Genomic DNA, 16,158 nt, shown 5'->3' with positions numbered 1-16,158 from the left:
CACATGTTTAAAATTTTGAGACTACTGCTGTAGCCAAAGGGCTGCTGGTGCTCCTGAGGGTGATGGCCTCAGCCCACAGCTTATGCCAATACTCCATACCTCAGCATTTGAAATGTGCCTACCTGGGCTGGTTTTCCTGGGAAAGGCTCTCTCCTTTCTGGTAGCCACTGTCCGCCACTTGCGTTGTGGACCTCTTGACAATCTGCTTGAGCTCCTGTTCCAGACGATCCTTGATAGCCTTCACGGTCTCAGGGATTTTTTTCAGTTTGGCCAGCCCTTTGATGAGGATCCCCATGAAGACAGTACTGTTCTCCTCCGGATCCAGCTCCATATCTTCTTTAATCTCCAGCACACTCACTTCTCGCACTGAAATCACACCACCACCACAAACAATTGTTTAGACCACTCAAAGTAAGATCAACACCAAGCAAATGTAATGTTCCAATTGGCTTGTCGAAGCAGAACTCTGCCTATCATGGACTACTGCAGGAATAAACGCTGAAACACAAAACAACTCAATTTCTTCACTATACACAAAACATAGCAGCCTGCAAAGTAGACTGATTCAAAGTCAGAGGTTATACACAGGGAGGAATAAGTTACCTGCAAGTTCTGCGGTATATTGAACTCTAGTGTGATTAAGACATTCATAAAATATGAGCTTTATTAATAATCATTTTAGTGCTATACATATCAATGCAATTATAGGCTTGAACCCCCAACCTAGCTATTTTCCATGTTTCACAAAAGAGAATTTTTTATTGTGAGAACCAATTATTTTAGCAAGAACAAACTCCTGAAGAATTTGTAGGAAAGGACTTTTTCTTTTCCTCTTTGCATTCTAGTTTACAATAAAGTATGGAATGATGGTTTGATGTTATCCTATTCTATTTTATTACTGCTGTCAAGAGACTGAAGATATTAATCACACTCTTTAATAAGAGCCTTTTAGTAAATTGTCTAAAAGAGAAAAAGGATTAGGTTTGAAAAACTAGATGGAGAATTAAGGGTACTCTGGATACAGTCCCCTTGAAATAACATGGAGTATCTTGACATGAAGTTCTGTTGCTAGGAGACCATGACCACAAAATCTCAGGGTAATGTGTTTTTGTTTTAAGTATGCTCATTAATCAACATTTCTTAATTTACAGATAATGAACAGTAACAAAAGGGAGCCTATGCTAAAGACTGGGTGAAACACCTAATTGATACACTGAAAAGCCAACGTGAAGTGAAAGTCTTCAAGGCAAGTCCAACCAAAATGTGTTGTAAAGAAAGAACTGTATGGCCACATGGATTGTTAACAGAAGTATACAGACACACAGCTCAGAAGTATACAGATAAAGAGATTCCAACCTCATAATGGTTACTGACACAGAGATTAGAGACAAATAACTGTTTCATCCTGATGGTGTTGAACCAAGCTCTGACTGCTGGACAACAAATTACTCCAGTAACTTATACTGCTCTATAATGGACTGATTTAAAAATATGCTTCTAGAATCATCCAAGAATGTAAAGAAAGTTTATATAAACCACCAGAAAACTTCAAAATGGATTTCACAAACAAGAGAAACGCATGTCACAAGGAACACAGAGCTCTAGAGCTAGCTATGGAGGTAACACCACCTGAAACAGAAGGTCCATCAACAGGCTTGCCTAAATATCAGAACAAAGATGTCAAAACAAGAGTTCTCGGAAAAGAATGTTCCAAACAGGTGCCTCCTCACTGACATCTCAGCTCTGGCCCTTCCTATGCTTCTTCCGCCTCAGTAACTATTGCAATAGGAAAAGTAAAATTTTGGACATCTTCTTCCTGAATTTAAGAAGTGAAAAAAGTTGCTTACTGCTTTACAACCTGAGTAACAAAGACTGAAAAGCCAATGTGAAAGTAAAAGGCAACGTAACTATAAATATTTTCTATAGTGTACATTGTCACATCATATAAAGTCCTAGGCAAAGCCACTCGTTATATTTACACTTTGTTTAACCACCACCCAGATACAAGCTCCATAATTCATCAAAATGTTAGAGGGGTACTTCTGAGTTTATGTTATCTCCTCCAGGAGAGGGGAATGTATTAATCTAATCCCTTTAACAAAGTCTCTGACCAACGCTCCCATATTCCTATTGCTGTGGACCATGACATGACTTCTGCCCACCGAAGTAGGGCAAGACTAACAAATCTTGCTTGAAACTTGTTCAAATCTACTTCAGTCAGGCCATTTAGAAAGGCACACTTGGAGCAGGTGCAAGTTACAAACCTCAAGCACCTTCTGGAGACAGCTCATCACCAGGCCCACAAAAGTTCAAAATTGCCCTGCACACCATCTCCTCCCAGAAAGTGCAGATGTAATTGTTACATTTTCCTATGCGCTTTGTTGTCATGTTACTATTTATTTTGCATCATTTTTAATAGGTTAGTTAAAATTTATTTCAGTGCCAGCTGACTTGCACACATATTACCCTGATGGTATCCTTTTAATTATAGATCTGACTGATCTGCTCAGCAGAGATTACACTCTTCCCCTGGCATAACCTCAGACTCTGTCCCGTCAGCTCAGCCCAGCCCCGTTGTGCTACAGGAGTTTGCTCACCTATTCATTTCCACTCTGAGCATTGCACACACACTGAGAGTAGACCCTATTAGATGACAGAATGTCAAGACAGAAGAATAACTTGAGTTTTTATGTCAATCAGAACCAACCAGTGCCAATTTAAATTCTCTTTACAAAAACCTCCCACAGCTACAGTGTGTTATTTGTGCAAGTTTTGGGGGTAACTTTAGCAAAGCACCATGGATATTTTTAGCAAGCAGGTAGTGAGAACACAGGAGATATTTACAATGCACTTAAATCACAAAGCTATTAGGATATTACAATTGGTGCACACATTTCAGTTCAGAGCTCATATTTTCTTAGCACTTTTCATCCCAAGAGCCAAGCATTTTGTGTACCACATACTGTACATATAGACAGGTTTCAGAGCAGCAGCCGTGTTACTCTGTATTCGCAAAAAGAAAAGGAGTACTTGTGGCACCTTAGAGACTAACAAATTTATTTGAGCATAAGCTTTCGTGAGCTACAGATGCTCACAAAAGCTTATGCTCAAATAAATTTGTTAGTCTCTAAGGTGCCACAAGTACACCTTTTCACTGTACATATAGTTCACCTATTTCATTAGTTATACTCATTATTTGTTAAGCACCAGAGGTGTACAAGACCCAGACATGAGACTGTATGCTCCTTGGGGCACAAGCTATGTAAAAAGACAGGACACAAAGAATTGCAGAAAGAGGCAACGTTTTAAATAATAAGTTAAAAAAATAAAATTGAAAGGAGTTTTTTTGTTATGATTAAGTCAACTTGTGGGCATCACAGCAGAAATGAGTTCTTCGGAGAGAATTATCCATTAGTGTAATACAGCCACCTCAGGGATGGGGAATTGCATCAGTCTTTTTCACGGTCGCATCAAGTGGGAAACTCATAGTCATCCTGTGATCAACCAATACCCCCAGCTCTTTCTCCTCCCTCTGTCTCTTTCAACTGATAAGCCCCCAGTTTATAGCAAAAATTCTTGCTGCTAGTCCCTAAGTGCATGACCTTGCATTTTGCTCTATTAACTTTCATCCTATTTGTATTACTCCAGTTTTCAAGGTCATCCAGATCTTCTTGTATGATATTGTGGTCCTCCTCCATATTGGCACTACCTCCCAACATTGTGCCATCTGCAAACTTTTTTAGCACACTACCACTTTTTGTGCCAAGGTTATTAATGAAAATGTTAAACAATATTGGTCCCAAGACCCATCCCTGAGGAACTCCACTACCTCCCTCCAGCGATTCAGTATGACATGTTACAGTCTCCTCTTCAACCAGTTCCTTATCTACCTTTGAAATCTCATATTAATCCCCATCTTCTCCAATTTAATTAATAACTTCTCATGTGGAACTGTATCAAATGCCTTACTGAAATCTAGGTAGATTAGATCTACTCCATTTCCTTTGTCTAAAAAAATCAGCTATCTTCTCAAAGAAAGATTAGGTTGGTCCCGTGGGACCTGACTAGATCACAGCCCAAGATACAACTGATGTTACTTCTCTCTCTATTATGACCACTCCTCTTTCTCCCTTATCATACCCTCTTCTGTCATTCAACGTCAGCAATGGGTCATTTGAACACAAAGCTTTGGCACAGAAATCAGACAACCTTAAAAGTGTCAAATTGGGCAAGAGACACATATGAAAATGTAGGCCGAAGGCTCCAATCTTGCAAACTACTCGGCACAGACAGAAGGGCTCCATGCAGGTGCAGATATATATCCCAGTTCAGATTGTCTTGCAGAATGGAGTGTCTTGACCAGTATTTTCTCTTGGCCTAACGATGCACACTAACAATGCCACTCATTAATATCAAGTCAGAATCTCAACACAGTTAGAATACATTTTATACCTACCTAGGTCTGTAGGTTTATAACTAGAGTATATCAGTAAGGAATTTTTGAAGACAAGTAAGATCATTTTCCTTATTGCATTAGCACTTAGAGAAGGTAGAGAAGACATGAAAAAAACATACAAAATAATAAAAGCACTGTAATACATTGAAGTGATTATTTACTTGCTAAGTCATTTTTGTGTCTGTTAGTTAGATTTCAGTCTCCTTTTGTGGGTCAGCGAAGGAAATAGAAAAAAAATCCAGTTTTATCAAAGTCATTTTTGTCGTATTCCCAAAATAAAATGACTGTGAAGCGGCACAAATGAAACTCACACTGCTCATTAAGAGATGTTAGCGATAATTAGGTTTTTTCAGAAACTGTTTGCCAAGTGAAAAGGACATGTTGTGTGGACCAAGGTTTTGAACGAACCAATTTCCATTAGAATTAGCATCCTTCCCTCCCTATTTCAGCAGTTGAGCAACCTCAGTAGAGGTTTATTTCATTAGGCCTTTCTATACTGGCCTCATAGGTATATCGGAACTGTTTAAACATAACTGCAGCTAAGGTGGTTAATAACTTAGGGCCTGATCCTGCAAATACTTACTCACATGAGTAGCCCCATACAAACCAAAGCAACTATTAGCATGCGCAAGGACTCCTCAGGTAAGTAAGGATTTGCTGGATGAACCTCACTTACCCCTCATGGGGTTTCAGCTAAACTCGTTTCTTTGGCCAAGCAGTTTCTAACATGGTTTGGCAATCAGTTGAATTGCGTAGGCTAGAACTGTTTTCCCGATGGTTTGGCTCCATCCAGACTGGACAACCAAACTTTCTTAGAAACCAGTTTAACAGGAGCTATGTTTAAAATATGTAATCAACACAGCCAGAGAGCCTCACCATGGACGGAACCTTGTTGCAGAAACTCTGTATTAATAACTCCTAACTTTACTGGACACGTATACAGTGCAAGGACATCTACACAGCACTGACTGAAAATTCTAGAGGCCTGTCCCAAAGATTTGAGCCCAGTGTGTAACTTGGTATGGGCTTGGGGGGGATGGTCTTCTTCAGATGTCCAAAACACTATCCAGGAATCTAGAGTGAATTACCAAGCTATTATCATATGACAATGCAATTCAGTCCAAGAATTACATGAGGTCAGAAGCTCTCGGAAGAAGAACAGTGTCTTTGCCTTACCTCTACAAAAGCATATATACAAATGCTGTAAGTCTAAGATGGGTGAACTGGAATGCCTGCATTAAATGAGAATAGTGATATACAGGTATTACGGAAACGTGGTGGAATGAGGATAATCAATGAGACATGATAGTACCAGAGTACAAAACATACAGGAATGAGAACGGGTTGTGATGGCATGGGAGTGGCACAATATGTAAAAGAAAGCAAAGAGTCAAATAAAATAAACTTTACCATAGAATCTCTACATATAGAAATTCCATGATTGAAAATAAGAGTATAGCAATCAGAGTGTATTACTGACCCTCTGACAGGATGGGGACAGTGACTGAAAATGCCCAGAGAGATTAGAGAGACTATAGTGCTAGAAAACACAACAATAATGGGGGATTTCAACTCTCGTGATACTGACTGGGTATATGTCATGTCACGAAGAGACGCAGAGATAAAATTTTTAGGCATCACAAATGACTGCTTCTTGAAGCACCTTGTTCTGGAATCCACCAGGGGAGAGGCAATTCTTGATCTAGTCCTAAATGGAGCACAGGGTCAGATCCAAGAGGCGAATATAGCTAAACCTCTCAGTAGTCATGACCATAATATACTTAAATTTAACATTCCTGAAGGGGGGAAATGCCAAAGAAATTCACCACAATAGCATTTAACTTCAAAAAGAGGAGCTACACAAATATGGGGAAGCTAGTTAAATGGAAATTAAAAGGAACAGTAGTCACAAGGGTGAAACACTTGCGAACTGCATGGAGACTACTTAAAAGCACCATAACAGAGGCTCAATTTAAATAATACCCCCATATAAAAAATAAGAGGACACACAAAAAAAATGCCACCGTGGCTAAACAGCAGAGTAAAAGAGGTGGTTAGATGCAAAAAAGCATTTTTTAAAAATTGGAAGTAAAATCCTACTGAGGAAAATAAAAAGGAGCATAAACTCTGGCAAGTCAAGTGTAAAAGTATAATAAGGCAGTCCAGTAAAGAATTTGAAGGGCAATTAGCTAAGGACACAAAAACTAACATCAAAAAACTGTATACACATCAGAAGCAAGAAGCTTTCCAAGCAGACAGTGGGGCCACTAGACAAACGAGGTGTTAAAGGAGCACTCAAGAAAGATAAGGCCATTACAAAGAAGCTCAATGAATTCTGTACATCTGTCCTCACTGCAGAGGATGTGAGGGAGACTCCCACCACTTGAGCCGTTCTTTTTAGGTGACATATCTGAGGAATTGTTCCATAATGAGGTGTCAACAGAGGAGGTTTTGGAATACATTGATAAATTAGACAGTAATAAGTCACCAGGACCAGATGGTATTCACCCAAGAGGTCTGAAGGAACTCATATACAAAACTACAGAACTATTAGCTGTGGTATGTAACCTACCACTTAAGTGAGCCTCTGTACTAGAGAATAGATGGTAGCTAATTGTGGCAGAGCTCCGACTTTGTCTCAGTGGGTCCTGCGCTTCCTGGCGGATTACGCTAGACTCAGAGGCTCACTGTGACTCTCTACGTAGCCCTTCTCCCTCTAGAGGCAAGGGTCTCAGCCTACTGAGCCATTTTCATCATAACCCAGGAAGGACTCCCCCCACAGTCTCTGTTGTCCCTAAGGGCTTATTCCTGAACAGTTAGGACCCTGTCAGGACAGGAGACTAGTCTTCCCCTCCCAGGAGGTGTTTCTGTAGTGGTGGGTTGGGGGAAACCCGGGCCCACCCTCTACTCTGGGTTCCAGCCCAGGTACCCTAATGGCAGCAGCTGTTGGCAGCCAACCTTTCATCGCTAGAGTTGCTACATTTCCCTGGGCCACTTCCCCACAGCTCTCCCGCTTCTCTCTCAACACCTTCTTCATCCTTACCTTAGGACTCCCTTCCAGTGGCTTGAGAGTGTCTTCATTACCCAGCCCTTCAGCCACACTTCATCTCCTCTGGCTCCCTGGCTCTCCTCGGCCTGACTGGAGTGAGCCTTTTTATAGCATCCGAGGGGCCTTAATTAGAGTCAGGTGTTCACATTAGCTTAACGACCTCACCTGACTCTTGGCAGGATAATTGGAGTCATGTGTCCACCCTAGCCTGGAGCAGCCCCTGCTCTGGTCAGTCAGGGAACAGAAAACTGCTTATCCAATAGCCAGTATATCTGCCTTCTCCTACTCTGCTGTACCCAACTGGCCTGGGTCTATCGCATAATGTAATGTCAATTTTTTTAAAAGGCTACAGAGGCGATCCTGGCAATTACAGGCCAGTAAACCTAACTTCAGAACCAGGCAAAATAATTGAAACTACAGTAAAGAACAGAATTATCAGACACATAGATGAATATGACATGTTGGAGAAGAGTCAACACAGCTTTTATAAGTGTACTTGGACTTTCAAAAAGCCTGTGACAAGGTCCCTCATCAAAAGCTCTTAAGCAAACTAAGCAGTCATGGGATAAGAGGGAAAATCCTCTCATGGTTAAAAGATAGGAAATGAAGGGCAGGAATAAACTGTCAGTTTTCACAGTGGAGAAAGGTAAATAGCGGGGTCCCCCAAGGATCTCTACTGGGACCAGTAAATGATCTAGAAAAGGGGGTTTACTGTGAGTTGGCAAAATTTGCAAATGACACAAAATTACTCAAGACAATTAAGTCCAAAGCTGAATGCAAAGAGTTACAAAGGGATCTCACAAAAATAGGTGACTGGGCAACAAAATGGCAATGAAGTGTAATGTTAAGTGCAAAATTATACACATTAGAAAACATCATTGCAACTATACATACAAAATGATGCAATCTAAATTTGCTGTTATCACTCAAGAAAGATCTTGGAGTCATTGTGCATAGTTCTCTGAAAATATTCACTCGATATGCAATGGCAGTCAAAAAAGTAAACAGAATGTCAGGAACCATTAGGAAAGGGATAAATAACAAAACCGAAAATATAATGCCACTATATAAATTTATGGTACGCCCATAACTTGAATACTACGTGTAGTTCTAGTCACCCCATCTCAAAAAAGATAGATTAGAACTGCAAAAAGTGCAGAGAAGGCCAACACAAATTATTAAGGGCATGGAACAGCTTCCATATGAGGAGAGATTAAAAAGACTGGGTCTGTTCAGCTTGGAAAACAGACGACTGAAGGGGATATGATAGAGATCTATGAAATCATAATGGTGTGGATAAAGTGAAAAGCATTATTTACACCTTCACATAACACAAGAATTAGGGGGTCACCCTATGAAATTAACAGGTAACAAGTTCAAAAACAAACATAAGGACGTACTTTTTCACGCAATGCACAGTCAACATGTGGAACTCAATAAGTTCATGGAGAATAGGTCCATCAATGGCTATTAGCCAAGATGATCAGTAGCACAATGCCATGTCCCAGATGTCCCTATATCTCCAACTGTCAGAAAGCTTGGACAAGACAACAGGAGATAGATCACTCAAAATTGCCCTGTTCTGTCCATGGCCTCTGAAGCGTCTGGCACTGGACACTTTCAGAGGCAGGATACTGGGCCAGTATGGCTGTTCTTATGTTCTTCAGTAAAACGGGAAGTCATTTTCATAAATCTACATCATAGGAAACAAACATGAAAATGCACAATTATCCGCTTATCAAAAAAGATGTTTGATTTAAAGCAACAGAAAGTTGAATCATTTATACTATAATTAAATACCTCCCACACTTATTCAGGTAGCAATATCCCTGGTGAATGTCCAGTCTGACGATCTTCTATAAAAATATCTGTCCTAATAGATGGCACCTAATTTGTATGATTCCACCACCTCTCAACAAGGAAATTGCTATAAGAGGCACTTTACTCACCCAAATCCAATCCAATCCCCAGCAAAACCACTGCTGATAACTCCTCCACATAGAGTAGCTAAGGAACAGACTCTTGGGTCTTGTTTTTCATTCCTATGACTAGTCAAATTTTGCTGATATTTATTATGGTATATTTGCTTAGATGCATGCTTTTATGGGCAGCTAGTAAAATTTTATGTACTACTTTCCATACATTATGTCTTTCCAGATTATATCCCTCTTCCTTTAACCCTTTTTGACAAAAAGAATGCAAGTTCATAGGGCCCCAAAGGCCTAATTTGAGATTACTTGGAAAGCCTTCACCTGCATAATTTCCATTGTTCAATTTCTATTTTGGCCCATGTGGTAATCATAAAGAAATGATTTTATACAAGCTTCAGTCATTTTCTAACCTGCCTCCCTTCTCACTCCAGTATCAAAACATATGAGGGATCAATACCATGGAAAAAATGCCAGGAGGACGTCAGCCTTTCTAAAGCAATGGTTTTCACACAGTTCTACCCACAATTCCACGACTTTTCTAGCTTTGGGAAACAAGCATTTTGATCTGAGAAGGTTGCCCTCCTCAACATGGCATTATAAGCACTGATTCGGAGATGACTTATGCCAATTTAACTCCATTCATTTCAGTGAAGTTACTCCTCATTTGCACTGGTGTGAGAACTTGAAGTCTTCAAATCAAGACTGAATGCCTTTCTGGAAGATAAGCTTTAGTCAAACAAGTTTTTGGGCTCAATAAAGGAGAAACTGGATGAAATTATATTGCTTATATTACAGAAGCGGGCCCACTGGTTTCAGGTATTTGGATCTTTTGACTTCTCTCACACAAAAAATACTAATTACACACAAAAAAGTGTGAAAACATTACATGCTTCAAAACTCAAGCTGCCAGCCTGATATGAACAATCAGCTGGTGCTGTCAGTTTAAAGTACGGTTCGGTACTAACAAGGACTATAAAACTGGCAACATGGGCTTCCATGTTTCTTGTATCACGATTACCTGTAAACTGAGAAAATATAAAGTAAAATGAAGGGTTTCTTTTTATACGTCCCAACTCTGCAAACTCATCCTTGGATCTGAAAATCAGAGTGGATTTTTTTCCCCCGTTTATGCATCATGGAAATAAAGGAGTACATTTAACAGTGAAAGTAATTAACCATTGGAACTATTTACTAGGGGTTATGGTGGATTCTTGGTCAGTGACAATTTTTAAATAAAGACTGGATGTTTTTCTAAAAGATCTACTCTAGGAATTATTTTGAGGAAGTTCTACAAACCTGTACTATACAGGAGGTCAAACTAGACAACCACAATGGTCCCTTCTGGCCTTGTAATCTATAAATTACCTTCATGAAGGGGGAAAAAGAAGTTCTGCAAGCCACACTGTCTTCCCAGCTGCACCTGTGGAGTGTGGAACCTCACTGCCTTCAAAGTAAGCCCTCCCTTGCATTTGTGTAGCTGTAACAAAGGCATTTGGGGCAATCCAAATGTAATTGTGAGGATCATTTAGTCTGTTGAATCTTTAGTACCAATGATAATGCATTAGGAAAGAATCATGCTTGACTTAGATCTCATGGTGAGACTGCAACGCTGACAAGTAAAACACACACCGTTTAACTTAACTGAGCAGCTTTAAATTAGAAGTAATTGATAGCCAATAAACAGGAAAACCGACTATGACATTTTTCACTCACTTTTCAAGGCAAAATTGCATTTTTAAGGCCCTTATTCAGCAAGATATTTTAAACACATGCCTAACTTTAAGCACACAAGGACCACTATTAAGCTCAACAGGACTACACGTCCTTAAAGTACCTTGCTCAATCAGGGTATACAGCCAGTGACTGACTTAATTTTAGAAATTACTGTATTATTCCTATTGAGGAATTTATTTATTCTTACATTTGGGGTGAGTGTGTCATTTGATTACATTATTCACCCCATTTGCTGTAAGATTTACATATCTCTAATCACATAATATCATTCCACAGTACAGCAGAAAGACAAAGGCTTCCAGCTTGTTTCTTACTGGAATTCTATAAAGTGCCCTCATGAAGACAGACTGCTGCTGCCTCATGCCCTCAGGGAGACTCTGTAAGAGACTCACCTTCAGCCGCTGCCCACTTAACCCCCTTCATTTTTAAAGGGGTCTTCTTTACCTTTCTAGCAACCTTGGCGAACGAGCTCTGTAACTCCCTACTTGCTGCCTGAAAAACAGCATCTTCCCAGCCTCGCTCTGATTTCTTTTCATGGACATCTCGCCATCAGTTCAAGCTCAACATCGCGATAACAGAGCTCAATCTTCCTCCCCAAACCCTCCCCACTACCACCTTTCTCAATCACTGTGGACAACACTGTCATCCTGTCATGCAAGCCATAACCTGGGTGTCGACTCAGACCTCTCTCTAGATCTTTATATCCAGGCTATGTCTAAGTCTTGCAGATCCTTTCTACATAACTTCTCTAAGATACAGCCTTTCCTACCCGTCCACACAGCTAAAACTCGCATCCAGGCTCTCATCATCTCATATTTCAATTACTGTGACATCCCTTTTCCCTGGCCTTGACAAATCCTGTCCTTCGACCGTATCACCCCTCTCTTTGTATCTCTTTACCGGTTCCCTCTTCTCTATCACATCAAACATAAGCTGCTGACTTCACATTCAAGACCCATCATGGCCTATCCCTACCTCACCTATCATCTCTCACTCAGGATCAGTCGACTCCTGTCTCTGATTAGCCCATGAGGCCAGTCTCCAGTGCCCACTTGTTACATTTTCAAACAAACACCTTTGTGCTTTCTCCCCCTTTCCGCTTAGCAGGAGCTACCTGTAAATATTATCCTCCTTCAAATCTGCCCCCGAAAACTCTCCTTTGCCATAAGGCCTACAAAACCTTAACAACGGTTAGGCTGCTGGTGTGCCGAGACCACTGCCTAACATACTGACCAACACGATCTCATTATTTCCTTGTACTCTCCCGTCTGCTGTATCCATCTGTTGTGTCTCATTTCATACTTCGAGTGTAATCTCTTTGGGGCAAGGAATATTTTTTGATTCTGTTGTACAGTACCTAGCACAGTGAGGTCGTGATCAATGAATGGAGCTCCTAGGTGCTAGGATAATACAAATAAATAATAAATAATAATAATAATATTTGGGAAAGCCTGGGCAAAGAGGAGGATTTTACTCTTGGCTCCAAGTGTGGGGAAAGTATCGGTCATTCTTATTTCTTCCCGCAGAGAATTCCATACTCTTGATCTGGTCCCTGAGAAAGTTCTGTCTCTCACAGTCATGAACCTGCCCTTGTTGGTTGACACAGTCATTGCTCCCATACAATGCAGCTGTTGTGGGGATCAATTCTAGTGGGAAGCATGGTGTCGCAGGGACACATGGCCAATTCCACACAGGAATTGAATATTAGAAAGTCAGGACAGTGACCTTGAACTGGACACTCTCCGGTTAATGTGGAGCCAATAAAGAAAGTGGCATACTGAGGTCAAGTAGTCTTAGGGGCTGTTGGTGAGCAGCCAGGTATTCTGAACAAGCTGGCACCTCATCAGGAAATGCACTTCCTTCCTAAACAAGAAGAATTATGGTAGTCCAGCCTCAGACATTAAAATGCATTCATCACTGTGGCCAGGTCTGCATTTGATAGGATTTGGCATGATCTGCTGGCCAATCTTGTACAGTAATGAGTGCTTATCTCCTGCACAAGATGCGATGGGCATCACTTAGTTTACGCAATGCTCTGAAGGTGAGAAGAATTAGAAGGGCTTAGTATTATTTAGAAGCTGTTTTGCTGATATACCTGATATTTTTCTCACTTGATCTTATTCTTGCTGAGCATATTCACACAGAGATGGTTTTAATGTTTATTAAATAGATCCATCTTCTCCTTCTGCTTATTCCCCGTTGAAGTCAGAATCCTCTGGGACATCACCATCAGCTCCACAACAACTACAGTCATTGTTATTGCACAGACAGAAGACTAGGATTTCAGGTGGGGAATACGCAGCAGAAGCAGATGAACTACACAAATAGGTACTGAAGAGAGTACAGGCTAGTGTTTACATAAGGGTACATTTTCCCACATCTTCCACTTACTTGTCATGTGACCTTGGGCAAGTCACTGAACCAGTCCTTTCAACAATGACAGAAAATTCAGGAATGACCAGATTTTCCATTACTTTTGGGTGGCTCCTATATTCCAGCATTGAAGCCACCAAGTCATAGATTCTATGGAGAGACCTCAGCAAGAGATTGTGGGGGAGAAAAATCCATCAACTGGTGCTCAGATGCCACTAATGAAAGCTCTTCCCACTTCCCCCTCCTAAACAGCAATACAGACACACTCATTCTCTCTATGAAGAGCCGGTCTCTATAGCAAACAACCAGCACTGAAGAAATGTACTATGTAGGAGAAATGAAAGCCCATCAAGTTAAACAAAGGGGCCATGAGACAAATGTGAGGAGAAAGAGGAACAGAAAATAAAGGAGAGATAAGAAACAAGAAAAAAGGAATCAAAGGAAAAAAACTAAAGGCAATGGGAGAAGGACAAAATTCGACAAAAAAGAAAAAGGAAGGTTCTTAACCTGCTTATTAACTTTTAATTCCCTTTGTAGTTTGTGTAAAGTGGAGCTGTTTTATGCACCATGAAGAAAGGGTGCTCCATATTGCATCACTCATTTAGCTGGGCAGCACACTGAGAGGTGTGCACTTCACCTCTTTCTAAGCTCAGCATACTCCTCTGCAAAATAAGGACAACCCTGCCGACAACTCACTGAGCTGTTGGGAGACTTAATTCACCCTTCGTCCAGTACTTTCACTGCTAAGGAAGTGCAAAATATATTATGAAAATTTCCCTAGCAACAATAAAAATAGAGAAACAAACGCTGAAAACCTATGATGCATATAGGCAGAGGTTTCTCTGCAGATAAGTTTCCACAAGGGCTTTTAGGAGAAACGTTCTGGTTTTTTAGCTCTAATCCAGAAAAATAAATTTGCACTGTCTTGTGTACCTACCATCCTCTATTAAATAAGGTAAGGAGATGTCTGGACCCAAAAGGAATTAACTACAAGTCTCCCTCCTGGCCAGAAGTATGTATATCAAAAAGACAATCAACACCAGGAGCAGCAAATAGAATGAAATATAATTAATTTGAGCAGAGAACGAAAAAAATAGATAAATGGATGACTAGTCAGGAAGAAACCTGCTAAACCATGTTAGTACTGGATATCTGAATGGGAGTTAGCAGACTGCACTCTATTCCTGCTTCTGCCACCAACTCTCTCTATGACCTTGGGCAAGTCACTTGACATCTCTGTGCTTCAGTGTCCCTCATCTGTGAAATGGTGTCACAGGGTGCAGCCCTCATTGCCAAACTGGCGCCTCCTCCTGGTTGTACTGGGGATTAGCTCAAGGCCAACACCCACATTTGCGGTCTGTCCACTGTCACTCTGTCTCTGCTCCATCCTACGGCTCCTCTCTCAGCTCCTAGAACCGCAGCGTCCTCTTTTCGATTCTCATCTGTATTTCCCCTTCCGGGAGGCGGGGCAGAAGTGTACCTGTCTAACAGTTCAGCCACCTCCCCAGGCCTGCCCCACTACTCTGGACCCCAACCCAGGGACCCTGTAAATACCAGCTTCCTGCTGCTCCTCTGTAACCTCAGTCAGTGCCGCTCTACTACCCTGGGCCACTTCCCAGGCCCCCTTCTCCATGGCCCCAGCACCTTCTTCACCCTCACCTCAGGGCACTCAGAGTTGCTCAGGACCAGGAGCCAGCCACTGCTCTGTCCAAGGTGCTTACAGTTCTCTCAGCCCTCCAGGGACGCAGTTCTTACTCCCTGGGCTCCCAGCAGCAACAGCCCAACCCTGCCCTGCAGCTCCCTTTTATTTGAGCGTACCGGGTCCTGATTGGTTGTTCCCTGCAACTCCTCCCTGATTGGCTGTGCTCCCTGCAGCCTCTCTGCACTGTTCACAGGACTCACCTCCATTGCTCCTTTTGGGGCAGGGCCTGGTTAACTCCTTTTATGACTGTGTGGGGTAAGCACCCCATCACACATGGAGATAACGATATTTACCGGCCTTTACAATTGCACTTAGAGATCTATAAATGAAACATGCAGGTATTCATACTCACCACTAGAGCTCCCGGGAGTGCTGAACTGGGTGGCGTCAAGGAACTTCCAATGTGTAGGCAAGTTGGTCACGTCAATAAGAGGTATGGGAGAGGCATCCTTCACAAGTGAACTGGGCAGGGGGAAAAAAGCAAACCAACAGCTTCAAATACATTAACATACTATTGTAGCACCGAGGGACCCCAATCATAGACCACGATCCTATTGTGCTAGGTACTATAAAAACATTAACATGGACAATCCCAGCCCTGAGAAGCTTACAATCTAAGTATAAGACAGGAGAAAACAGCTGGATACAAACAGAAAGGGAGAGCGCAAGGAAACAATGAGACAGAAGAGACACTACTATTGCAAGCTCATTTAAAAAGATAAGCATAAGAGGAAACCAGGGCCCCGATCCCACAACTAGATCCACAAAGACAGCCCCCCGCCCCCAACAAAGTCTCACTGATTTAATATGTATCAGTACCTGCCTATGCGGCTGTAGCTGCACTATCAGGACCTAAACAAATTGGATTTTGCTTCAAAAAATTCCCCCTGCTCTCAAGTGCATTCTTCAGACA

The 16,158-nt window shown here is 41.4% G+C and overlaps 1 protein-coding gene across 1 annotated transcript in view; it reads right to left on the bottom strand.

Moving 5' to 3' along the window:
- EXOC4 (exocyst complex component 4) overlaps positions 1-16,158 on the bottom strand; it is a 599,812-nt gene that overhangs the window by 514,705 nt on the left and 68,949 nt on the right. The window contains exons 5-6 of the mRNA XM_048836703.2: positions 15,598-15,707; positions 123-366 (exon numbers count right to left, since the gene is read on the bottom strand). Of these exons, the coding sequence (XP_048692660.2) occupies positions 123-366; positions 15,598-15,707 (354 nt within the window). The remainder of the gene's footprint in view (positions 1-122; positions 367-15,597; positions 15,708-16,158) is intronic.

The sequence above is a fragment of the Caretta caretta genome, chromosome 1, assembly GCF_965140235.1.
Source record: "Caretta caretta isolate rCarCar2 chromosome 1, rCarCar1.hap1, whole genome shotgun sequence".
Taxonomy (NCBI): Eukaryota; Metazoa; Chordata; order Testudines; family Cheloniidae; genus Caretta; species Caretta caretta.
The sequence above is the reverse complement of the archived record's forward strand: the minus strand, read 5'-3'. Positions and strand labels throughout refer to the sequence as shown.